The 24469-nt window shown below is 48.3% G+C and overlaps 1 protein-coding gene across 2 annotated transcripts; it reads left to right on the top strand.

The window, feature by feature from the left end:
* Positions 1-1622: 1622 nt before the first annotated feature.
* On the top strand, positions 1623-23288 carry XIRP1 (xin actin binding repeat containing 1). Of its 2 annotated transcripts, XM_051612534.1 has the most exons (4): positions 9933-9943; positions 11980-12140; positions 13120-13173; positions 14810-23288. In XM_051612534.1, exon 4 carries the CDS (start codon positions 14810-14812, stop codon positions 22490-22492), a length of 7683 nt encoding a protein of 2560 aa, XP_051468494.1. In that variant the 5' UTR covers positions 9933-9943; positions 11980-12140; positions 13120-13173; the 3' UTR covers positions 22493-23288. The 2 variants fall into 2 exon arrangements, with proteins under 2 accessions (XP_051468493.1, XP_051468494.1); XM_051612533.1 differs by lacking the exons at positions 9933-9943; positions 11980-12140 and adding an exon at positions 1623-1754.
* The last annotated feature ends 1181 nt before the right edge of the window (positions 23289-24469 follow it).

Raw genomic sequence — 24469 nt, 5'->3', positions numbered from 1 at the left:
TGTTGAAAGCAGATGGTCTTATGGAGCTGGGCAGATGGGATTGATGTGATGTGGGTGAGGAAAACTCATCATACCCTGAACTGTCACCCACTCGTAACTTCCTCTCCAGGGACTGCTACCTGCAGACACACAGGTAAAAGAGAGGAGCAACAGGTATTCAGGAGGAGGGAACAAAAAAAATTTAAGCACCTCAAGCTGGAAAATCAGCAGCAGTAAGTTGCTTGGCCCTTGGGAGTAAAGAGCATGGAGCCCCTTTGGGGACCAGGGTCATGCTTCACCTGCTCAGCACGATGCTGCTGAGATCTTTATGCTGACCAAGAAGCCTGGTTGAACTGTGCTACACCCTGTACAAACACACTGCAGAGGCTGAAAGACCCTGGGGCAGCACCCCTAACATCAGAGGCACAGAAGGTTAAGATAGTTTCTGTGTTGGCAGGTAAAATAGATGAGATTTTTGCCCCAGGACCCTCTGGTCCAGCACAGTTCATGTCTGTGCATCTGTCTGCCCCATCACTGTGGCTCACCTTGTCTGGCACTGGGTGCTGTGGGCCATGGGCATGGCTGGGGAGGGTACAAGGAGGATGGGACCAACCATGAGTCTCTTGTGGCCTTTACTCTGTGTTTTGTCATTCTAAGTACCTCAGAGGGAGTGTTCTGTCTCAAATGATGGTGACTTCTGGTACTGGCACAGCCAACCCACATCTTCTCTCACCACTAAGTGGTGATTTACTCAGGTTGTGCTCTCTAAAGGTGTCAGGAAAGTAAAGCAAAGAGAGCAGTTGGACCCAATGCAAGCATTATTGGGTACCTCAAACATCTTGCTACCCCAGCCTGGTAAAAATGGTCTGTTAAAATAAACCCCAGAGCCTTTGGCTGTGTTTGTATTTGTAACCCAGCCTGGCCAGGGTCCCCATATCTGGAGCACAGTTACACCCATCATTAATATGCTAAAACTATCCCCCATTGCCCAGCTGAGCCCTGAGGGCATCAGGAGCTCTCCAGAGCTGAATGTGTTATTGTTATCCCTCTCCAGACACCCCTCCCCCGAGCAGCTACCTGGTTTGCTAACAGGTGGACTGCAAGGATGGGGATGATTCCCAACTAGCCATAAAACAGAGAGCTCAATAGTCCATCTTGGCATACATGACTCCCCTCACTCTCCTAATTATTTTTTTTCCTTTGTTCTAAAATATTGAAACTGATGAGGAAGGTAGGGAACCAGAAATTTAGCTAGTAACTTTCACCTTCCCAGCTTTTCCCTTTAAACTGGGGCTGTGGCCAGAGGTGATGTGGGCCTGGCATGTGGATCACAGCCTGAGGACATGACAGTGAGTCAGGGAAATGCCTCTTCCCCCTTGCACCACTGCCTGGAAGCATCCCCTGTCCCGTACCAGATTACTCCAGGGGTATTTTGAATGAATAAGTTCTGAAAATAAGCCAGGCCCCCAGACTTTCCCAGCCTCCCTGTAGGATTGCTAAACCCCAATGATTGACTCAGCCTGGTGGAAGAGAAATTTCACTCTTCCCTAAAAATAGACCGAGTGGTTCATCCTCTCAACATAGCCCAGTGATCAGCGATAAAACCAGCTGCCAGAGACCACTGGGAGGCAGTGAACAGGACTCAGGGTGTGGGGAGAGGAGCAGGGCTCCTCAGAGGATACACTAAGGGCTGCCCAGCTCGTGAGTTTCACACAGATTTTCCACTGGGACTGTCCACGGTGTGACACAGCTGTTGGGACTACAGACACCTCCCTGTAAGTAATTTTGGGGGGTAGATTAGAGCGGGGTGAAGTGTTGCATGAATAGGAACCTCAAACTGGTGCTAAAAATGCAGGGCAAATGAGGATACTTAGCACCTCGTGCTATGAAAGCAGTGTTGCAGCTCCTGGAAAGCCACGGATTTTACTTTGTTGGAGCAGAGCTTGGTGAATCCCACCCTCTGCTGCAGAAGGTGCTGTGTCTGTGGTTCACAGATGGTGGTTCAACACCATCATCTAGGGTGCTTGGCCATGGTCAAGGTAGAAACAGAGCTTTGCACGTGTGTATTTTTGTCCTGTCCTGAAATATTGACATTCCTGCCTTTGAGGCATAAATTCATGGGGCCAGATCTCAAGGTTTACTCTCTCCCCCCAAAATGCTGTTATTTACCATGATTCTGGTCACCGTGACCAGTAACAGGAGAAAGAATCTGTATGGGATTCAGTTGAGCTGGATGGATGCTGGGGGTGGAGGGGACATCTTCCAGATCAAAACCATGATGAAGACTGGAGGCAGCAAGGTGTGGGCTGTCTGGAGGGAAACGAGCTTTGCTTCATCTTACATCCCTAGGGAACAGAAGGCAGAGTAGGATTAATTAAAGGAGGGCATATCTTTCCCTCCCTCTTCTCCCTCAGTCTCCAGGGAGGGCTGAAAAATGTGTTTGTAGCCCTGAGCCCAAGTAAAGGGCTTCAGGACCCTGTTGGGTCACCAGTATTGATATGCCCATACCACTCCCTGTTTGTGCTCATGTATGGGAAGTAACTCCAAAAACCTGCACCACTCTGTAAGATGGAGCAGAAATCTACCCCTGTCTGTGTGTGTCTCGTACCTGATTATCCATTTGCTGAAGTCTTTTAGTCCTCAGCTCTGTGTTGTGGCCAGCAGAAATCAGCCAGGACTCCAGGTCTTGGTGCTGCCCCTCTGTCCCTTTGTGAAGGGCACGACCCCAAGGGCCTGAGATGACAATGATCTTTTTCTGCCCATCCTTTTGGCAGTGGCTAATGTTCCCTTCTGAAAAGCACATCCTGCTGGATTGGTGCAAGAATAACAGAAACTCTTTAGCTTCCCCTCATTCCGTCCAGGTCTCCAGTTTTCATCCAAATCTTTGCTGAAAAATATGTGAAGTAGCTTCAGATTTTTGTTAGAAAGCAGGGATTTAGGGGAAAAGAGGTGGAGCTGATGCCTCAGGCACAGATATCATTGATTTGAAGAGGCCAAACTCAAAAACCCGTGTCCTTGTCCAGGCAGATAATCCACTAGTGGCAATTAAGGGATCCAGCATGGGTGGAAATTTGTAGGAGCATCTTACAAAGGCTGTTTTCAGCCCTTGAACTGATGCAGCATTTTTCAGGATTGAAAAGCTTCCTTTTTGGGGGAAACCAGGTGCAGATGACCTAACCCTGTTGCTAGAAGGATTAAGATCCTTCTTTGGCACCAGCAAAACACCCTGACCTGGATCTGAACACGGTAGCAGGAATCTCTGCATTAAGTAGTGTACAACCTGGTGTTTTATCAAGCCAATCATTTCTCTCCTCCCCCACGTATTCTCACTGGCAATTTCATTCAGAAACAAAAGGAAATCCTGGGGAAACTCAATAGTGACCAACAGGTTGGGGTTTTCTCTTTAAGAGACACTGTTACCATTCGTTGTTTTTTTTAGCTATGGCTGTTTCTTCCAGAGCAGTATTAAGGTGGTGGGTTTTTTCTGGCTGTCAGTGATAAAGAGCTGACAGCAGCATGGAAACACCAGGATAAGAATAGAAAGCAAAGGCAGGGTCCCAGCAGCTCCTCAGAGCCGTGTGGTATCCATGCAATGCCCCCATGTAAACACCAGGGCATGGCAAAGAAATGCTTAAAGATGCACAGCTCGGCCCTGACCCTGCCCGTGCTCTGCATCCCCGGGTGGGAAGTGTGGTCAGTGATGCTCCTAAGGGTTCATGCCTGCACAGACATTCCCAAGGTATCTCCTGGCGGCGGTTAGAGAGGGCTTCCCTTAAAAGGTCTGGTATTCATGGCATGCTGAGAAGCCCTCTCCCCAGACAGAGGTTATTCCTGGGGGTAACTTGGTGTAGCTTTCCCTGGGGAAGGGGTTTTAGAGGGAGGGAAGCCTTTAGCATGAGTGCTTATCCTGAATTGCAGTCTGTGAGGGCTGAGATGTTGCTCTACAGGAGCAGGTAGAACATGCTGACGAAATGGAGCCTGACAGAAGGATTAGGGATAACACAGCCCTGCTGCTGGCCAGTGATCAGGGACAGGGGAGAGAGAGAAACAGGGAAATAAGACACCCAGTCAAGCGTTTATCACCATTTCAGTGAAAAACCTCTGTGTAAATAACAGATAAAGAGTTACTGGAGGGTAGGAGAACCATGACAGCGTGACTGGGATGTTGTACACGATCCCCAGCATGTCAGAGGGCAGTGCTGGGTACTGAGATCCCAGGAATCCACAGCCCAGGAGAACCATGTATTGAACATCCACCCAGCCTTTATCAACCCTCCGCAGACAGCAGAGGCACCTGGAGAACAAGGCAACGCAGAGGACACAGACAGGGCTGCATCTGCTTTGTCAGTATCCCAAAAGCCTGGGGAGCAGCCCCTGGGGGTGCTGGAGGACCCCCCTAAGCAAAGACCAGCCCACAGCAGTTGGCCCACTCGGGAAGGCCACGTCCCCAGCCAGCAATGCCACTCACAGCTGTCTCTCCACAGAGCTTCTTGGCATTTTTTGGTACCAGGAATAGAGTCGTTCACATTCCTGGATTTTTGCAAAGCCCAGAAATAGCCCCAAGCTGCCTTGGGGCAGATGCTCAGCTCTGCCTGAGGCTAAATTTTCCCAACACTTCTTAGGAGCTGTTTAAATTACCTGGGTTGTTGGTTTTTTTTGTGTTGCTCCTGCGAAAGAAAAATCCAGCTGACACTGAGGAGCCAAAAACACTTGCAGAATCACGAGCTTTCAGTTTAGAGGTGCTGGAAATTGTAAACTGATTTTGAACCTCAAGTGCAGGAAGCAAGACACTCTTCAGTAGCTTGTTTTTTTCCTTCACCCCCTCCCACCCCCTCAGATTTGCAAATGCACATAAAAAATGTTAATTGTTTAACTGCAATTCAGTAGACAATTCCTAAAGCATGAAATTATATTTTAAATCTTATTTCCTTTTCGACAAAGCTGCTTTTTAGTTACATTATTTTATTTTACTTATTTGTTTAGCACCTTCCTCTGGTTCTGCTGCTTATCTTTTCAACCCATTTCCCACCCCAGAATTCATATATTAGCTCTATGTGCCAGAGCTGCTCAAGTGATTGCAGCATATGACTTGCAGACAGCTCAAAATCTTCCTTAAACCCTTTCAAAAGAGAATTATTTATGTTTTGATGTGTATTAATCATTACATTTATGATCTATACTAGAGATGCCCCCCTGCCTCCAAATTAGGGTTCTGTTGCACGTGATGCTGTACAAACTTATTTGAAAGGACAAGGTCTACTCTTGAGAGTTTGGAATCAGTAAAAAAAGTGTTGTCAAGTGGTATGATTTTTGTTATCCGACTGTAAACAGTGGTGTTGTTACATCTGAGGTGGTTACGTGAGCATGTGAAAATCTCAGTCCTCACATATAAAGATTGATCCCTGAGCCATGCAGTTGTAACAAAAACCAAACATAACCTAGGCCAAAACAGTCAAACCCCAGACTACTTCTTTTTTAAAAATGAACAAACAAACAAACGAACAAACATGTTTACAATTCCCACTCAAACCATGGCAAAAAAAGAAAAAGCTTGAATTCCAAATCCTCACTGTCCTTTGTAGAACTGAAAGTGAGAGAAAACGCTGCTGTTTGCAAACAGGGCAAAGTGTGATCCCAGAGTCAGGAGAGAGCAGTCGTGGGGATATGCAGGATGTTTTAGAGCATCCCTGGTTCTCACTCTTCACTAAATGCCTCCTAAAATCCCACTGATGCTCCCTGCTGCAGCCTTGTCCCGTCTTTTATTCCCTTCCTTTGCAAAAGGTAGCACATGACATTTTAAAAGGCACTGAAGCCTTAAGAGCAGGTCCTGAGGTCAATAACTAGAGATGCTCTCCTCAGACTCTCACCCTCCCAGGACCACCCTTCCTCACACAATATTAGGTGCAGCATCCCAGGACCACTCACCCTTTTGGCAGCCTCCAAACCGGGGCAGGGAGGCAGCTGCCTCTCTTCCCACCAACCTTCAGAGCGTGTCTCCACCAGAAGAGCTCCCCCGTGGACCAAGGCCTCTGGGCACAGAGGTTGGGGCCAGAGATTTAAACCTCTCCTCGCTGACCGAGCACCACCAATGAGCTGCCAGGCTCTGGGATTAAGCAGCAGCACTGGTTTCCCAGCCAGCTTTTATGGGTGCTCACCCATCCAAGCAAATTCCCCCAGCCCAGTCATGGAGATGCTGGTATTTAGCAGTCACTTTTGTCAGGGGACCAGTTCTCTGGGGGGGGAGTAAAGCTGGGAGGAGGATGAGGTAGGTGGGATTCAGCCCATGCAGCTCCCACATCTAGGGATAGAGGTATTTGGAAATGGGGTTTCCATCTGCAGGGATGAGCTTCCAGCTTCAGGAGGGGAACAACACGTGGATGGGATTTTACTGACATGCTGAGGATAAGCAGGTGTGAATGGGGACACGTGGATTCAAACTCAAGCACAGGAAGTTTCACCTCAACATGAGGAAGAACTTATTCATTCTGAGGGTTACAGAGCACTGGAATAGGCTCCCCAGAGAGGCTGTGGAGTCTCCTTTTCTGGAGACTTTCAAGACTCATCTGGATGCCTTTCTGAGTGACCTGCCCTAGGGTTTTTTTGGTCCTGCTCTGGCAACGGGGTTGGACTCGATGATCTTTGGAGGTCCCTTCCAACCCCTAATAGTCTGTGATTCTGTGATTCCAGGCACACAGCTTGAGTCAGGGGACCCAACTGGTAATGATCATCGGATTGGGGGTAACCCACTATCCACCCCAGGCAGGAAGGAATAGCAGAAATGGACCCAAACTCCCACCACCAATTCAGCACACCACAGACCCAGGAGCATTTCCATGTCATTTCACCTCCTTCCCCTTGGGAAGCAGAATCCCTTTCACAGTGTGAGTAAATCCCTGCTTTCCTGCCCTGATTTCCCCCAGTGCTAAGAAGCTGCAGGACATGGGTCCCTTTGTTCCCACTGGCCATCAAGTGTTGGGGTTTCAGTCCTGTGCTCTGGGATGCACCAAGTGCCTCATGATACCTGAGCCCTGGCACAGCCAGGGGGTGAGACCATCACACACCCGTGCTCCACAGCCTGGGACATGCCAGGTCCAGCAGCAAAACCCGAGGTTGATCTGCAAGAGGACAAACACCAAGCAGCCACTGAGCAGGTGACAAGAAGATGCTGGATTTGTCTGGCTGGGATGAGATGCTCTCTGGAGCACCACTCCCTTTTGGAGGGGGAAAGGACCCTGCTGCAGCTTCCATCACCAGGTTGTCCCTTTCCCTCCAGCTCGTGCAAGCCCTGTGCAAGCCCCAGCTGATCTCATGCCCCGTTACACAAGCCCCAGTCCACGGAGAGCCGTGGGGCGCCCACGGCGACACAAAGGGCTTTGCTTAGCAGCTGTGTTTGCTCAGGGTGGCTGATTCTGGGAGCAAAGCCGATGACATGTGGTTGGCCAGGCAGGCTGGGACACTGGTGCTGAGCTTGCAGCTTCTTTTTTTAATAGGTGACTCAGGCACTCGGTAGCTCACTGGGGTTGGTGGTGGGAGCCGAGCTGTGAAGGAGTGTCAGCAGCAGAGGTGGTGGACACCAGCAGGTGGGTAGCATTGTTTCTCTATAGGATAAAGTGATTTAAATAGAAAGCAGAGTGAGCCAGAGCGGCCGTGTTACTGGAGAGATGGGGTTTTCTAGGAGGAAGGAGGGGGATAATGTTTTGTTAGTGATTTGTTTTCCACTTGTTGAAAGTTGGCCATCAGATGTAACATGATGATGGTTCAAGAGACCTGTAATATTATCTTCAGCAGGAAACAGAGAAGTTGAGTGATTTATGGGCAATAACTGAAGAGGAAGTGAGTGAATTTTTAGATTAATATTTAAGATTTTTTTCCCTGTATTGTCTTGCCTTTTCCCCCTGTGTCCAGAAAGAACAGTGAGTACAAATTAATATGAGGAATTATTTTTGCCCATTGCGAGTTTCCAAGTCCTGCATCCCTCCCTGCTCTCTGGCTGGCGGGGCAGAGGGGCTGTTAACTGAGCCTGAGCTGCATATACATGGGTTAAGGGAAGAGCTAAAGAAATCCCAACAGCTGCTCCCTACCAACTGTCCTATCATTGCAGCCCCTCACATGAAATGTGCAGATTCATCTGGCGCCAGACGCTGGCACGAAGGACATTTTGCCAGCAAAGCCCAGCGGGGAGGAGCCTTCCCCACGTCCCTCACTGGGGCAGCAGCACTGCCATGCCAGCCCTTGGGTGGGATGGAGGAGAGGGGTCAACAGGAGCATTTTTTCTGCTATTTTAGCTCACGGGGGGATGCTTTAATGCTGGAAGTGTCAGGTTGAAAATCCCCAGGGCTGCAGTCAGCGTGAGGCCATCCGCGCCGGGCAGGATGCATCACTCAGCACTGGAACGGATGCCGAACGTGCCAGGGGAGCCTTTTTGCTCCAGCAAGGCAGAAACATGGAGACCAGCACAGGTCTCCAAATGGGCTTCCATGCCCTCCATCTCATACACAGCACCCTAAGCTGTGTCTGCATAACACCCTTTGGCTTTGCTTTAGCACCCTGGGCTGGAAAGTTCCCCCTTTCCCTCCAAGCCGTGCCATGCAGCAGCACCATGCTCACAACTCTTGAGATGTCCCCAGTGCTGGCTGGACACCCTTAACCACAAACACATGACAGCTCAGCTTTCTCGTTAGCAGAACGAACCGTTTTCTTTCAATCTTATCTATAATTAGCAATTAGAGGATGGTAGCAGCCTGTTCTGTCAGGCAGAGCCACTTGGAGCCACCAGACTTGCCGCCTGCTCAGCGGGTTTGAGCAGCCCCTATCTAAGGCAGGCAGCTCAGTGAGAAATGATAAGCAACCAGAGGGCTGTGCAGAGCCTGTGCACTGCAAAAAATGTCCAAAAAAAGAAAGAAGAAGACAAATGCAGTGATAAGGGGAAGGTTTCAGTGAAAGCCTGGTATCTAATTATATCCATCATTAAAGCAGAAGCCCTTTCATCCATCCAAGCTAAGGGATGAAGGACTAGGTGGCACTGAGGCTGTGTTATTTTCCACTGCATGAACTGGGAATCTTCCTTCAGCTGGGTTATTCATTCTTGGCTGGAGGGGCACATTGCTCTTCTTCTTGCAGCATCTCACCCCACGGGCCCATTGGCCAGTACAAGTTATAACAACTCAGCAGTAATACCCCTAGCCTGAGGTAGGAGGAGACCATTAAATGTCACCAGTCTAGCTCTTGGATATGGAGGATACTTTTGCTAGGCATTTAGCACCAAAATGGTTAAGCACAGAAATGGTTGTGTCAGCCCAAGCAGGGCCCCTGCCTTGCTGTGAAGTGCTCCCATCTCCTGGAGGCTGTTTATGAGAGTTTTTCTGTGTGGCCACACCCTTGCCAAGGACTTGTGTTTATTTTCCCAAAGAGAAAGGCTGCAAAGCTGTGCTTGGTTTTCTTTCTGCTTTCAAGCTAGCAAGGCTGATTCTCCCCAGTTCTCTTCTCTTACTGGAAGGCTTTATGCACATCTCATTACTTGAAAGGAAGAAAGCTTCTTTTTTTATTATTATTATTTTTATTTTCCAGATTGATTGGAACCCTTTTGCCTTTTCAGTAGGTAATTCAGCAATGTAGGGAAGAAGAGAGAAATTCCCAGACAAGATTTTTCAAAACTCTCTTCAAATCTCTCTGTAGCCAGTTCAGACCATGCTTCAATGCTCTTCTCTCAGAGTATGGCCAGAATAAGGAAAGACCATGAAATTGAAAGTACCTGAGCTTGTAATTACTTCATTTTCCATTTTTAGAATGGGGGACCCTTCAAATATATCCCTCAAGCCTCTGAATGAAGGAAGAAACCCACTGCAGCAGATAGAGGAGCTTCTGTAAGCAACCATCAGCCCCATCTCCTTTAAAAGCAGTGTCTCAGCCAGGCCTTGACCCTCTCCTCTCCATTTCCAGGGTGCAGTTCATCTCAAAAAGCCAGGTATCTTGTTGAAGTCTGGGATCTCTTGAGCAGAGTGGGGGAAAACTGATGTAATCAGAGGAGGTTTGTCTTGCAGCCTTGCAGCCTGCACCAAATTGTCCCAGCATTTCTACTGTCTCCATTGGCTCTACGTGGATAATTGATTTTGACTCAGTACTTAAGCTGTGGACATCAGAAATGGAGGAGTGAGGTCCCAGATTTGCATGTTGACCTAGTAAAAAAAAATAAAAAAATTAAGGAAATATCTTTTTTCTGTTTCCTCATCTGGTGTCCCAGTGACCTCTGGCAGAACTGGGCAGCAAAATCTGTATTGCATCCAACTGCTCCCTCATGTATCCAGCCTCAGCTCTGCACCAAAATGCTTGTGCATCTGCAGGAGCAGCTGCAACCAAGGACAAAAGAAACCTTGGAGTTTGGCACCTTCTAGCAACATACCACCTAGTGTTTGACAAGATAACTGGGGTCCCTCTGCTCTTACCTCAGTGACTTTTTGGTGCATGTTCTTCCCTGTAGGAACGTTTGAAGCACTAGCTCCTGAAATCCTATTGCTATACGACATAAGATGTTATTTTAAAATAAAAACAGAGTAAATTGCCTCCAGTATTTTTGACAATTTGAACTCACAACCCAGAAAACAAACAGAAGAGTCAGTCAGTTTGTTATTTACAAAATCTCGTGATTTGGGGACTGAGATGGGAGGGCAAAGAATGCTGGAATTGCTGCAGCGCTCCTAATGTGCACATATTAAAAAGTCCATCAGGCCTTTCCTGGCTGTGCAATAGCTGGATTTGTGGAGAGAGAGCCCATTGTTCAAACAGAAAGCATTGCAAATACCACACTAAACCCAAATGCAGCAGTGCAAGTCTGCAGATCAAGGGAGAACCTTCTCGTGTTTTTACAGGGGTAACAGAGAAATTACAGCCCTGACTAACCTGGAGGACTGAGATGCATCATCTAGGGGTGAAAGGTCTACATATGTCTGTGGTGGGAGGTGGAGGTGGCCATCCTGCTGACACCTAGCAGGTCAATGCAAAATCGAATTCTTTAGGTAGGATTTGGAGTTGCCTCTTTCTTTGGAAAGTGAACCCATCTACTCTGGAGCCATTAGTTTTGTTATGAATCTCTCCCTGGGGATGGACACAGCTCTCATTCCCCCTCAGATGGAGGGGAAGCCCCCCAGTGTTTAGGGGGGTGAGGACCAAGGGGGAGGGAGGATGACAGGTGGGAATGAGGGAGCACCACCCGAGCATCATCATCCAGCATCCAGTCCCTCTCTGCACTCCTCAGGAGGTCTGGCTAATAGAGCATCTCCTCCCAGAGTAGCCATTTCTCCATGAACCAGACAGGGACATTTTCAGCTGTAGTCATCTCCTTGGGAGGCATCTGAACAAAGGTAGGAGGGACACTGAATATCTTAAATATCTCAGCAATGCCTTGCTGGGCCCCAGCAGGAGCCCTATGGGAGCTGGTATGGTTCAAAATAACAGATCTCTAAACAAAGAGCAGGGTTCAGTCAGTCCTCTGCCTCTGCAGAAGGCTCCCTGCCACATCACTGGGTAAGTCTTGTAGCTTCTTCATCTCTTAGTTCTCTGAAACGAGTTTCCAGGGGAGAAGTAAAGCTAAATGGATGTAACTGCTTGTGAGGCACATTGATGGGAGGGCGATGTGGCCATCGAGCAAAAAAAGTGGGAAGTGTTTCAAGTTGTACACACGTAGCTCCTTCACATCCTTCAACTCACTCCTGGTTGGGGATGGCCTTGTCCAGGGATATGGGGACGGACACAGGCTCTGTGGCCAACGTGTTACTCTCACCCAATCTCAAAGTCAGTTCCAGCCATGAAAGAGGTGGAAACGTCCACGTTTTCCCTTGATCAAGAAGGGCATGCTGTTAAGTTTTGAAGGAGAAGGGTGGGGGCTGCTGGGGCAATCGAAGCCACCCAGCAGAGCCCTGGGCAGCAAAGCTCCCGCTCCAGCCTGGTCCTGCCCTCGGGTCTTTGTCACATAGCTCACCACACACACTTCTGTCCCTGTTTCAGATGAGAGGACGCGGTCGTTTTTAGACATATCAGACAACAGTAGCCACATACTTTGGCAAGGACAAGGGAGGTCCTCTGCACCCTCTGTGAAGGAGCTGTCAGCCCTCTATCTCTCCCGGACAGCTGCTGCCGCTGCTCAGGCCGGCAGCCCTGCACAGCCGGTAAGCACCACGCACCCTCCTCCCCCTCACCAGTCACCAGCAGCATCCCAACAATGTCCCGTCCCAGCAAGTGGTTGTAAGAGGGTGAGAGAGAACGTGCCTGGTTTTGTAAATCCGGGGGAAACTCAGCATTTGGTTTCCCAACAGTGAGCAGCTTTCCCTGGTCGTTTGCAAATCCGGTATGAACGGTATCAGAGGTGCTGATGAGGGTGATTATAGAATCAGGGAATCTCAGAATTGTTCTGGTTGGAAAAGACCTTTTGAGATTATCAAGTCCAGCCATTAAGCCACCACTGCCAAATCCACCACTAAACCATGTCCCCCAGCATCACACCTACAGGTCTTTTAAATCCCTTCAGGGATGGTGACTTCACCACTGCCCTGGGCAGCCTGTGCTAGGGCCTGACAATACTTTCAGTAAATACATTTTCCTGATGTCCAACCTAAACCTCCCCTGACACAACTTGAGGCCTCTCAAGGATGTATCAGGCCTCTGTACTAGAGGAGTCCAGACGGAAACAGTCCCAGTTGAAAAATCAATGAACGGAGACTGTAATCAAAAAATTACAACTGGAAGTCTAATAAGCAAAAAAGAAGGCAATTTCAAAGCAATTAGATACATAATCCATAATGTAATTACAAATGTAGATCAGTTTTATTTTTAAAATACTGAAATATTAAAAAAAAAAAAGAAAACAGGCTAAATCAAACTTTGGCGAAATCTGTGCTTGTTTTGGTTTCCCCTCGACTCTAAATAAATGTGTTTAGGACTTCGGGAATTTTGGAAACAAATCTTTCTGATCAACCCCGAATGAGATTGTTTTGCACAGCTGTTACAGAACTGCCTGTGAACGAACAAAAGACCCTTTACCTGTAATGGTTGTCAAGTCTCTAGGTGATACACACACATAAATCTGTATGTGCAGTTAACATGCCTTCCTGTGCAGTTTGATATCATTTCTCTTTGTGTCTTTTCCAGAGTACTGTGAAGGACAACTCCATTCACTCTCCCCACAGACAGAAAAAAAGCAAGGTAGGAAACGTTTAAGATAAGCACCACTATCTAACCAAATATTTGTGGACTGTGCTGGAGGGTGATTTAAATACCCACCCAAGGCAGTGAGGAGACCTTTCATCCTGAATATAGCTCCCAGCTGCTGGGTCACCCTTCCCCACGTTTAGAACTTCTTCGTAGATCAAACAAAAAAGAACACCCAAACTTATTTTTAAAAGGGTGTTGGCTCGTGTGAAAGATTTGCATTTTACACCTGCTGCAGAATATTTGGGCGTTCTGGATTTTGTTTGCTTGTTTGTTTTTACTAATGTTCAATACTTATTTTTAGCCAGAACAGTCTGCGTGTAACAGAGTGAAATAACATCGCACGCCATTGCTTTGAGCAACAACTAATAATATTCCCAGCATAACTCTGCAGACGTAACTGCCCAGGCATGCCAAGGGTCAGGAGATCTGTTTACAGAAAGGAAAGCCGCCAGGATTACAGTCTCTTTTGGATAATGATTGTAGGCCTCAGCTACCTTCTCTTTGGAGAACAGCCAAGCCAGTGCAGGTCACAGGTATTCAGTTCAGCGTTCGGTGCCCAGGCTTCTCAGGCTAAGGAGAAACAAGGCAGAAAGTGAGGCTCAAAGGTAGGCTAAATGACCACAGAACATCCATCCCACCACAACTGTACCAACACTGCAGGGAATTCAAGCTGAGCTCAGGCTGACTGAGTCTAAACAGATCTAATTTCTGGTGTCCCCCCCAGCTACATGTGTTATGTCCAGCTCTGGTCCCTCAGCCTTGCGTTTTCCTCTCAACAGAGCACAGAATTTGGACTGTTAATGCCAGCAGTTTGCAAACCTTCCTTAGCCTCCTGCCTGTACAAGTCTGCAAGTCAACAGAGCCTTATTTAGGTCTCTAATTGTGTAACTGTGCGTCTATTCTTATGTAGATGATGACATGGGGTAGACTTGCAAGTCCAACCAAAGAAACCATTAATCAGACAAACATCCTCTGCTCCTGTGAGGTGGGTAGCCCATGGTGCTACCAAAAGGCCATCGTGCTCGCTCACTCCCCAAAAATAGGCTGTCCTCCTCAGCTCAGTTTGATGTTTTTGTTTGGTTCCCTCTCATCATTTTCTTCTTGAGACTTCTTCAGAAACAGCTCCTTGGCTTTCTCCTGCACCCATATCCTATGTTCCCAGACTCTCTGTTAGGTCCTCACAATGCCCTGGACACTTGAGAGCAGGAAGGAGAAGTTAACATTTAGCTTGCTACTGTAAGACAGCCTTCTTCACGTTATTCTTGTGGTTGCTCTCTCTTGCTGACACAGCCCAAATTGGGCACCTCCATTAGGTTGTAGCTGGTCTGAATCCTGCTGTAGCTGGACTGACTCCTGGGAACTGTAGCCTAACCACCACACATGCCTGGAGTAGACACCTTGCTGTAGAGCGCCTTGCTGTGGAACCAGAGCTAACCCCAGGTGTGGAGCTTGTGCAGTGGTGTGATGCTTTGAAGTGTTGTGTGCTACTGAACCAAAGGTATGAAGCTTAGTAGGTGCACGGATTGCCCTTGTTGGCTGGCTTTTTCCTTTGGCATTCTCACTATTAACAGCCACAGGGTTGGGGGGGTACGAGGTGATGCTGACATTTAAAACTGTTTCCCTAAAGATGTCAGAAGCTCAGAAATCATCTAAAGTTGCCATCAAGAAAATGGAAGACGACTTACCTCCCCCTCCTGCCCTTGGCTCAGTCCAGGTCATTGCTCCAGGGAGCCAGGATCTCAACCCACTCCCTGTGCCTCCTCCAAAGCAAGCCTTCTCCAAGTTCTACCAGCAGCGTCAAGTGAATGAGCTAAAGAGGCTCTACAGACACATGCATCCTGAGCTCAGGAAGAACTTGGAAGAAGCTGTGACTCAGGACCTGGCAGAAATGCTTAATACTGAAGATCTCAATGCACAGGCATCTGTCAACCTGGACAAAGTTCTTCCAGGAGAGGTTCAGTCCATGCGCTGGATTTTTGAGAACTGGGCACTCGACTCCATTGGGGACCATCAAGCCACAAAGAAGCTGGCAGAAGAGGAGATCATTCCCGGTGGGGATGTGAAAAATACTTCCCTGATATTTGAAAGCCAGTCAATCAATGGGGACAGTCTGTCAACATCAGCCAAGGTATCAGAAACAGAGCTTGCCAGAGGGGATGTCCATACTGCCCGGTGGCTGTTTGAAACCCAACCACTAGACTTACTGAACAAAATGTATTCAGATGACACCGAAGTGCAGGAGGCAGTTCTCAAGGAGCCTGTCCAGGGAGGTGACGTGAAAGGTGCCAGACAGCTCTTTGAGGCACAGTCCTTGGATGCTATAGGACGTTGCTGCTCAGTGGAGGAGAAGAGCATCTTACAACTCAAGTCAGAAATCCAGGAGCTAAAAGGCGATGTCAAGAAGACTGTCAGGCTCTTCCAAACGGAGCCCCTTTGTGCCATCAGAGACAAAACTGGGAACATCCACGAAATCAAGTCTGTCTGCCGGGAGGAAATTCAGAGCAATGCAGTCAGAACAGCTCGCTGGCTGTTTGAGACTCAGCCCCTGGATACCATCAACAAGGACACTTCCAAGGTGCAAATAATCCGTGGGATTTCACTGGAAGAAATTGGAAGGCCAGACGTCAGTGGAGCGAGGTGGATATTTGAAACTCAGCCTCTGGATGCCATCAAAGAAATCACAGTTGAAGAACAGGATTTCAAGGCTTCCACGGATTTTGTCACAGGGGCAGATGTCAGCAAGCAGCGAATGCTCTTTGAGACCCAAACTCTTGATTCTCTGAAAGGAGAAGCTTCAGAAAGTGTCATTGCCAAAGAACAAGTCGTTGGAGGTGATGTAAAATCTACACTCTGGCTATTCGAAACTCAGCCAATGGAAACTCTGAAAGAGAATTTTGAGGTGGGACGTCTACAGAAATTAGAGCTTTCAGCAGAGGAGAAGGGAGATGTGAAGCAAAGAAAACACGTCTTTGAGACCTGTTCCCTTGGCAGCATCTCCAAGGCATTTGAGGCAGAAACTCCAGCCACCAGCACAGAAGAGGTAGTGAAAGGAGACGTGAAGTCTTTCAAGACCCTGTTTGAAACTCTCCCCTTAGACAGCATTAATCAGGCTGATGCTGAGCCTGTCACCAAAGAAGAGGAGAAGATTCCAGCTGGCAACGTTAAAGCCAACCAAATCCTGTTTGAGACAACACCTTTGTATGCCATCAAGGATAGCTTCGGCAATTTCCACGAAGTCACCTCTGTAAGCAGAGAGCAAATCATCAGTGGTGATGTCAAGAACTACAAGTGGATGTTTGAAACCAGGCCCCTGGACCAGTTTGATGAAAGCATCAAGAAAGTGGATATAATACGGGGGATCACAAAGCAAGAGGTGGTGGCTGGTGATGTCAGAACAGCCAAGTGGCTTTTTGAAACTCAACCCATGGATGTCATCCACCACCAAGCCACGCAAGGTGAGGAGCACCCCTCGGTGAAGCGGGAGATCTCCCAGCGGGGGGATGTGAAAACCTGCAGGTGGCTTTTTGAGACCCAGCCCATCCACACCCTGTACGAGAAGGCTGAAAAGAAGCAGGAGGAGAATGACAGCGTTCCCCAGGCTGATGTGAAGTCATACACGTGGATGTTTGAGACTCAGCCCCTGGACTCCCTGAAAGGCCAGGAGGAGCAGTATTTGCAAGTCAGCAAGGCTTACAGTCAGGAGGAACTACAGGGGGTAGATGTCAAAACTGTCCGGCACCTCTTTGAGACGGAACCCTTGGGCAGCAGTGCTGTTGGTGAAGCCGAGAGGAAGAAAACCATACGGTATTCCAGTCGTGTGGAGATACAGTCTGGGGAAGTGTCCAGAGTGAAGGAGTTCTTTGAAGCTAAGCCCTTGGATACAGCCACCAAACCAACATCCCAGAAAGACGATGGGACAATTGAAGCTGGATCTGTGCACAAGTTCACTTGGCTCTTTGAGAACTACCCCATGGACACCCTGAAGGACAGCTCTGATGGCATCCAGGAAATCCCTCCAGAGAAGGATGTCAAGGGGGGAGATGTTGGAGGCAAAAGGTTTGTGTTTGAGACCTATTCCCTTGACCAGATCCATGACAAAGTGGACGAGACGGAGCTCCAGAAGATCCAGAAAGACACCATGAGCAAAGCCAATGTGAAATCCTGCACCATGCTCTTTGAAAGCCAACCCTTATATGCTATCCAGGACAAAGAGGGGGGATATCATGAGGTGACCTCAGTGCAGAAAGAAGAAATCATGAAAGGTGATATGAAAGGCGCCCGGTGGTTGTTTGAAACTAAGCCTCTGGATCAGATCAAGAAAGAAGAAGAAGTGTTTGTGATTAGAGCTGTCACCCAAGAGGACATCACGAAAGGAGATGTCCAGGCTGCTCGGTGGAGGTTTGAGACAGAGCCTCTTGACTCCTTCTCGGGGGGAAAGATGTCTGTGCCCAGAACAGTAGATGACGTGCAGAAGGGAGATGTTCAATCCAACAAGCAGCTCTTTGAGTCCCAGCAAGTGGGTCAGAAGAAGTACGTGAGGATGGTCAGTGTCAGTGACGTTCAGCGTGGCGATGTGAGGACATCCACTTGGCTTTTTGAAAACCAGCCTGTGGACTCCCTGTACGGGGATGCAGAGAGAGGCTCCTCCATCAGCACGGTGCAGAGAGAGGACAGCCAGAAGGGGGATGTGAAACGCTGCACCTGGTTGTTTGAAACCCAGCCAATGGACACCCTCAAGGACCCAGAGGTGACAGCCAGTGCAGGGGCTCAGGAAGCCATTCCTCGTGCAGATGTGAAAAGTACAACGTGGCTCTTCGAGAGCACACCCTTGGATAAACTTAGTGCTTCTGAAGGTAGCGTAGAAACAGAACTGAAAGAAAGGACCATGAAGGAGACTTTAGAGACTCTCTGTACTTGCCAGGCTATTCAGCATGATGGGATCCTCATTGAAGCCAATGATATGGAAAGTGTGAAGATGGTGAAGTACCAGCTCAGCAGCCCAGGCGCTCCAGAGATCCTGAAAGAGGAGATTGTGGGAGGCCATTTGCAAAGGATCATGCTGCAGCTCCTGCACAGAACCAATGTGGAAGCACAGAGCGTGCTGGTGGAGGAGGACAGAGAGGGCAAGATCAAAGTAAGCCCATTGCAGCTACTGGACCAGAGTGAAGCTGTTAAAGGCAAAGAGGACTTGAGCGGAAACGTAGCCAAGGCTTTACAGGGTCTCCTCAGTCAAGACGCTTCCATCAAAAAGGGGATGGTCTTACAAGAGACAAAGTCAGGATCAGTGAAGATGACTCTCTATTCCCTCCTGTTCCGTTCTGTCCAGCAGAAAGTTGTGAAGGGGGATGTCAAGTCAACGATAGGCAACCTCTTGGCTTCTTCTCAGGAGCAGAAAGCAGCAGCAACCGTTAAGCGTGAGGACAATGAGAAGGGGAATGTCCAGCTTTTTGCGAGCTGCATTGAGAAGGGAGATCTAAACTATCTGAAGAATCTCCAGCAGGAGTCAGAGATACAATCCCTCATCTCTTCCCAAGCAGAGCAGGGGGCAGATGAGAGTGCCTCATGGGTTGCACAGGGGGCTAAGATACAGATCTTACCGACTAACCAACAAATAGAGAAATTAGTTGCAGAGGGTGAGCCAGGGACCATGGAGGGAGCAAAAAGGGTATTTGCATGTGAAAGTGTGGGCAAAGAGGGTGTGTTAGAGAGAGAGGCTGTGCATGCAGCAGGTGTGACAGGCACTACTGTGCCATGTCTTGGGAAGTCCCTGCCCACAGTGATAGGGAAGGAAGAAATTCTGTCAGGAGGGCTCAAAGTGACTACAAAGTCAATCCAAAGGGTCACAGACGTCAGCAAGAAGGCAGAGAAAGAGGAAGCCACCATGGCTGGTTTGAGGGAACCTGTGGCACCAGGCAGATTTCCAACCCAAGTGATGGCTCAGAGGGGAGAAGTGTCTGAGAAACAGCAGAGTGTGGTGACTGGGGAAGCCAGCCAGATGCAGCCAGAAGAAAAGGCCCTCGGGAGCGATCTTCAGGCTGCAATGCAAAGCCTGAGGCTAGCAACAGCAGAAGCAAAAAACGTTCAACACCATGTCCAGAGCAAGCTACAGAGAAGCAAGGAGGAGGTCCACGTGGCCTGCAGGCAGCAGGCAGCCAGAACACAGGGGTCAGTGGCCCTTCAATCAACCATACAGCAACAAGACTCTGCATCCACCACGCAGGAGAGCACCAGCACTGCCATCAGGACCACCACCACTAGAGTCCAGGAGACATCTAAGACCCACACAAGCATGTCTCAGAAGAGCATAACATCACACAAAAAGGTCAGTGCTTCAGAGGAAGTACAGGGAGGACAACTCTTGAGCCAGGAAAGTCAAGTTGTGCCTAGTAGAGATGTTAGCGTTAAGGATGGGCTTTATACTGCCACACCCGTGACAACCTATCTAAACCCTTTTGTTGAGGCTGATTACAAAGAGCAATCAGTGCAAGAAGAAAGAGATGTTGTTATCAGAGGGGATGTGCAGACAGCTATCAGAGCACTGCAAAGTGCCGCCACAGAACAGCGCCTGGTAGAAAAGGAGGATGTTGTCCGAGGTAATTTAAAAGCCACCCTTCAGTCGCTGGAAAAGTCTAACGTTAATGTCTCCAGAGGGGACTTTAAAGCTGCTATGATATACAGAAATGCAGGGCAGTCCTATTCGGTGTGTAAAAAGAAAAATGAGGCTCAAGTCATTAGTAACCAAACTGCTGTAGTGGCTTCAGGGTCACAGGCTGATAATGACTTTCCTCCTCCTCCCCCAGTTGCTGTGATGAAAGCAGAGCATTGCCCACCCATAACTAAAGCAACAAGAGAAGGTGCCCTTCCACTACCAACCAGCAAAGATGAAGCCCCAGGATATTCTGCACCACTCCAGACCCCTCTTCTTGCCCCTCCTTCTCTGTTCAGCAAACCCAGTGACCGGAGTCCTGCAGAGAAGCCCAGGACTCCTCCAAAACCAGAAATTAATGCCCCACCCAGGAAAAAACCTGTTCCTCCTCCAAAACCTGAGCACCTCTTACATGAGGCACATTCTGCCTCTGCAAATAACAGCACAAGCAAATCAACCAAACCCAACCCTCCACCCCTGCCTCCAAAACCTCTAGGCCTGAGGGAGAGCAGCAAGCCAAAGCCTCCCCTCACGGAGCTGGGAAAAAGGTGCATGGAAGTACATGAGCAATCATGCCATGAGGAGGTTCAGGAAAAATGCTGCACTTTGGAGACACCCGTGAACAAGCCTGTCATAGCTCAGGGTATGAGCCCTGAGAGAAAGCTACCAAAAAACACTGCCAAAACCCCTCTTCAAATGGCAGAGGAAAGGTACAAGGCCAGCAAAGGAGGACAAGGAAAGGTGGAATCAGACTGTGCCAAGACTTCAAAGCCAATGAAAAATGGAGAAGTTAATTTTGAAGCTGAGCATGGGATGATGAATGGGACAGCAGCAGCTCCAGGCAGATGCCCAGGTGAAGTGGTTCAGAGGCATATAGAGCTGTGCCAAGATGAGAACAGGTGCTCTTCGGTATCACATCCAACCTGCCCTGGCAGAGCACAGACACTTAATGTGCCAGGACAGACTGAGCCAAGCACCCTCCCTTTGGGTCACACCATTCCTCCAAAGAGAGGAGATGACATTGGACAAAATGCCTCATCCAAGGTGGAAACAGCAGGTGTGTCTAATTCTTATGGAAAGTGGGATAGTCAGAGAGTAGTGCAGCAGGTGAACGAGAGGAGGCAAACATGTCATTCAATGTCCTTCCATCAGAAGTCAATTGACTCCTTTGAGGAGAAACAGCAGGTGAACAGCAAGCAATTGAAATGTCCTGATGGGGAGGCAGAGGCATCTGCCCAGGAGAAGCCAGCAGTTGTTATGAGAGAAAAAAACAAGAGAGAAACAGAAGATGAGCGTCGGAAGAGGCTGTCAGTACACAAAGAAGAGATCATGAAAGGCAATGTCAAGGAGACTATGGAGATCTTTGAGAACCTCAGGAGACAGGAGGAGCTGCAAGAGATCTTAACCCGGGTGAGGGAGTTTGAGGAGGAGACAAGCAAAATGGATGTGAAAGCTCTGAAGAGCTTCTTTGAGAAGATCCCTGAGTGGGTTCTTCGTCAGAAGGCCCACCAGGCCAAACAACAGGACAAGGCTGAGACACTGGCAAAGGAAGATGCTGACAGTGTCTCCTCAGTGGAGATGGCTTTTGGGGACCTGGAACGAGCAAGTGCTGAGATTATCCATCTGAAGGAGCAGACACTTGCCCGGCTTGTGGACATCGAGGAGGCCATCAAGAAAATTCTTTATTCTGTCTCTAGTCTCAAGTCTGAGTCAGACATTGCTGGGCTCTCAGGGCTGTTCAAGGAGTCTCTGGGGAGCACCCAAAGCTCCGTGAGCAGCAGCAATATCCGTAAAATCAGTATTGTCTCAAGCAAAGCCAAGCAGGAGGGAATGACACTGGAGACAGGGGAAACAGAATCTGCAGAAGGTGCAAAGGTGGCTGAGAAGACTGAAGTAACCAAGACAGAGCTAGAGGTCCCCCCCCTCATTCAATCCCGTGTCAGCTCTCCCTCCTCCCCTTCCTACATCTCCATTGAGTCTGCTGCCAGGAAACCAGCAGAATCACCTAGGACAGCACATTCCCCCTGGGATGTTCCTTCATCAGACTGCCTTGACACTCCAGGAAAGAAGGAATCTTTTCCTCAGGACAGCTCCTTTAACCATCCATCAGTAGGGTCTACTGAGCATGACATGACCCCCTCTGAGAAGAGACCAGAGCCCGTCCAATCAAAAACTGGTCTGAGTTCACCAAAGCAGCCCACCCTTGGCAATGCCAACCATGCAACCAGTGAGAAAGACAGATGCCCTCTGGACATCTCCAAAGGCAGCTGCCACTGTGGGGCGAAAGGAGGCTTCTCAGACTACAGGTCCCTGAATGTCCCCAGCCCACAAAATCCACGTAGGCAGAAAAGCATCTTGGAGCTGCAGACAGGACCCGATGGGTCCAAGCTCTATGGAGCCACCCGGACTGTCATGGAGCAGTATGAGGAAATGGACCAGTTTGGGAACAAAATCATCACCTCATCCACCACAGTCACCAAGCAATCTGAGACACAAACATCTTCCACGTGCGATGTGGTCTCCCATCCCCAATATGAGGTATCTGCCTCACCCATGTTTCAGAGGTACTTGAAGAGCCCAGGTGAAGACTTCCACACCAATGGCAGTTTTCAGGAGCCAGGAGTGGTCTTTGTCACCTTTGGCAACTCCAAGCCAAAGAAATAGGAGATTCTGGAGAGCAAGACAGAACTGTGTAAGACAAAAAAAGAAAGTCCACAGTGAAAGTAAAATAAATTTCCTGGTTTATCCGCATTACACACAGGGATCTACACCCTAAGGACTTCTCAGGGTTGTCATCTTGGTGTTTGCATACAGACAGGACTACCCTGACTGGAGGAGAACAGCCCTCACCTCACCTGGCCAACCCCACCAACTTGGTGCTGCACCACAACCCAGAGCCCTGACACTGTTAAAAGCACAAGGGAAAAATCCATCCATGGACACCTTAGGGTAGCTTCTTCCCCCTAGAGTGTTTGGAGAGGCAGGGGAGGGGGGAGTACTTTTGTATCCAGCTTCTCTGAACTAAGGCAAAAGAAATGATAGGCAGGAGCAATTAAAAAACCAATCCATCTGGTCATTGACAAACAAAGACCTTTACACTCTTCTTTTTTCTAATTTCAATGAGACTTTCCAAGAAGGGCATCCTAAACACACATATATACACATGCTCATACTGGTGGGTGGGTTGGATGGGTTCTCTTAGTCATTAACAAAAGGAAGAAGAAGGAAAAAAAAAAAACCACAACCTCAAATTGCTGTCACTCTTGGGGTTGGGGGAGGTATTCATCAGTTTCTTTTTCAGTTCCTGGAAAGTACTCAATGATACTGAAAATTGCCAAGCCCAACAGTTATTCCCCCAAAGAAAGATGCTATGGAAGATCCTCTGCTTGAGTCACAATGGTTACTGCTTTCCTTTATTTTTAGAATTGTAATTTATTATTCAATATATACAAAACTCTTACTTTAGGTGTTGTTGGGTTTTTTTTCCATGCTTTCATACATGTTTACTGTTTCAATTCATTTTGAGACTTTGTAAAGCAACTTTCTTTTTATTATGACTTCGTTTTGTACATTCTCAACTCAAGATTTTAGATATTTTGTGGCTTTTTTTTTTTTTTTAACTTCTATTGCTGCGTTCTGAAGGTAAACATTACCTCTAAAAATACTTTGGCCTGGTTGAGTTTCTTTTGTTGAGTGCTTGTCTCCTTTCAAAGTACCTAGAAATCAACTCTCAGTGACACAGTTGGATCACATATTGAGAGTGTTCTAAACCACTGGAGGAATTTAATCTACAACCTCTTTACCATGTGGGCAGATCAACAGCCCTGCAGGAAGCAGCAGTCGTATTCCTGTCTGAAAACTGAGTTGAGTCCAGGGTGACACACACCATCCAGTCCAGGACCCTGTGTAGGTTTGTGGAGACTGGGTAGGATGCAGACATCAAGAAAGGTCTGAACCCATTTCCTCCCTGGGAGGAGGCAGCAGAGATCTTGTGTCTCCATAAGCCCTTTCAGGATGGGCAGCTGATGAACCAGCTGTGCCTCAACTCACACCACAGGCTGGCATCAATTTGGGAATGAGGTATGTGAGCACAGTTTGCTCCAGGTGTGGGAGAAGATGAGCCTACAGAGTGACATGATTGGACTGGATTGGATTGGATTGGATTGGATTGGATTGGATTGGATTGGATTCTCAAGGCGCTTTGTCCTGCCACTTGGCTCAGACTTAAGTTGCCAACCCCTGGGTCTAACTGTAGACCTTCTGGCTGGTCTATGGCCAGCCACCTCATCTCTCAGTGCAAGCTTACTCTTCTGCAGAAGGGGACAGCAATCTCGTTCAAAAAAACACCATGTCATAGAATGACAGAATCATAGAATGGTTAGGGTTGGAAGGGACCTTAAAGATCATCAGGTTCCAACCTCCCTGCTATGAGCGGGGGCACCATGTGTCAATAAGATGTTATGGTTAATATTTTCTATTTCCTCTCAGGGAAAAGGGCTCACACTGACCACTGAAGAGCAGGACACTGGGGAGGAAGGGACTGTTTTACCATCTACCACTTCATATCCCTGAATCCATTTTTAAATAACAAATAACATCTCACATCATGCAATACATTGTTCAAGGTGGTGTAGACCAAGC

This window comes from Apus apus, chromosome 2, assembly GCF_020740795.1.
Source record: "Apus apus isolate bApuApu2 chromosome 2, bApuApu2.pri.cur, whole genome shotgun sequence".
Classification (NCBI taxonomy): domain Eukaryota; kingdom Metazoa; phylum Chordata; class Aves; order Apodiformes; family Apodidae; genus Apus; species Apus apus.
The sequence above is the reverse complement of the archived record's forward strand: the minus strand, read 5'-3'. Positions and strand labels throughout refer to the sequence as shown.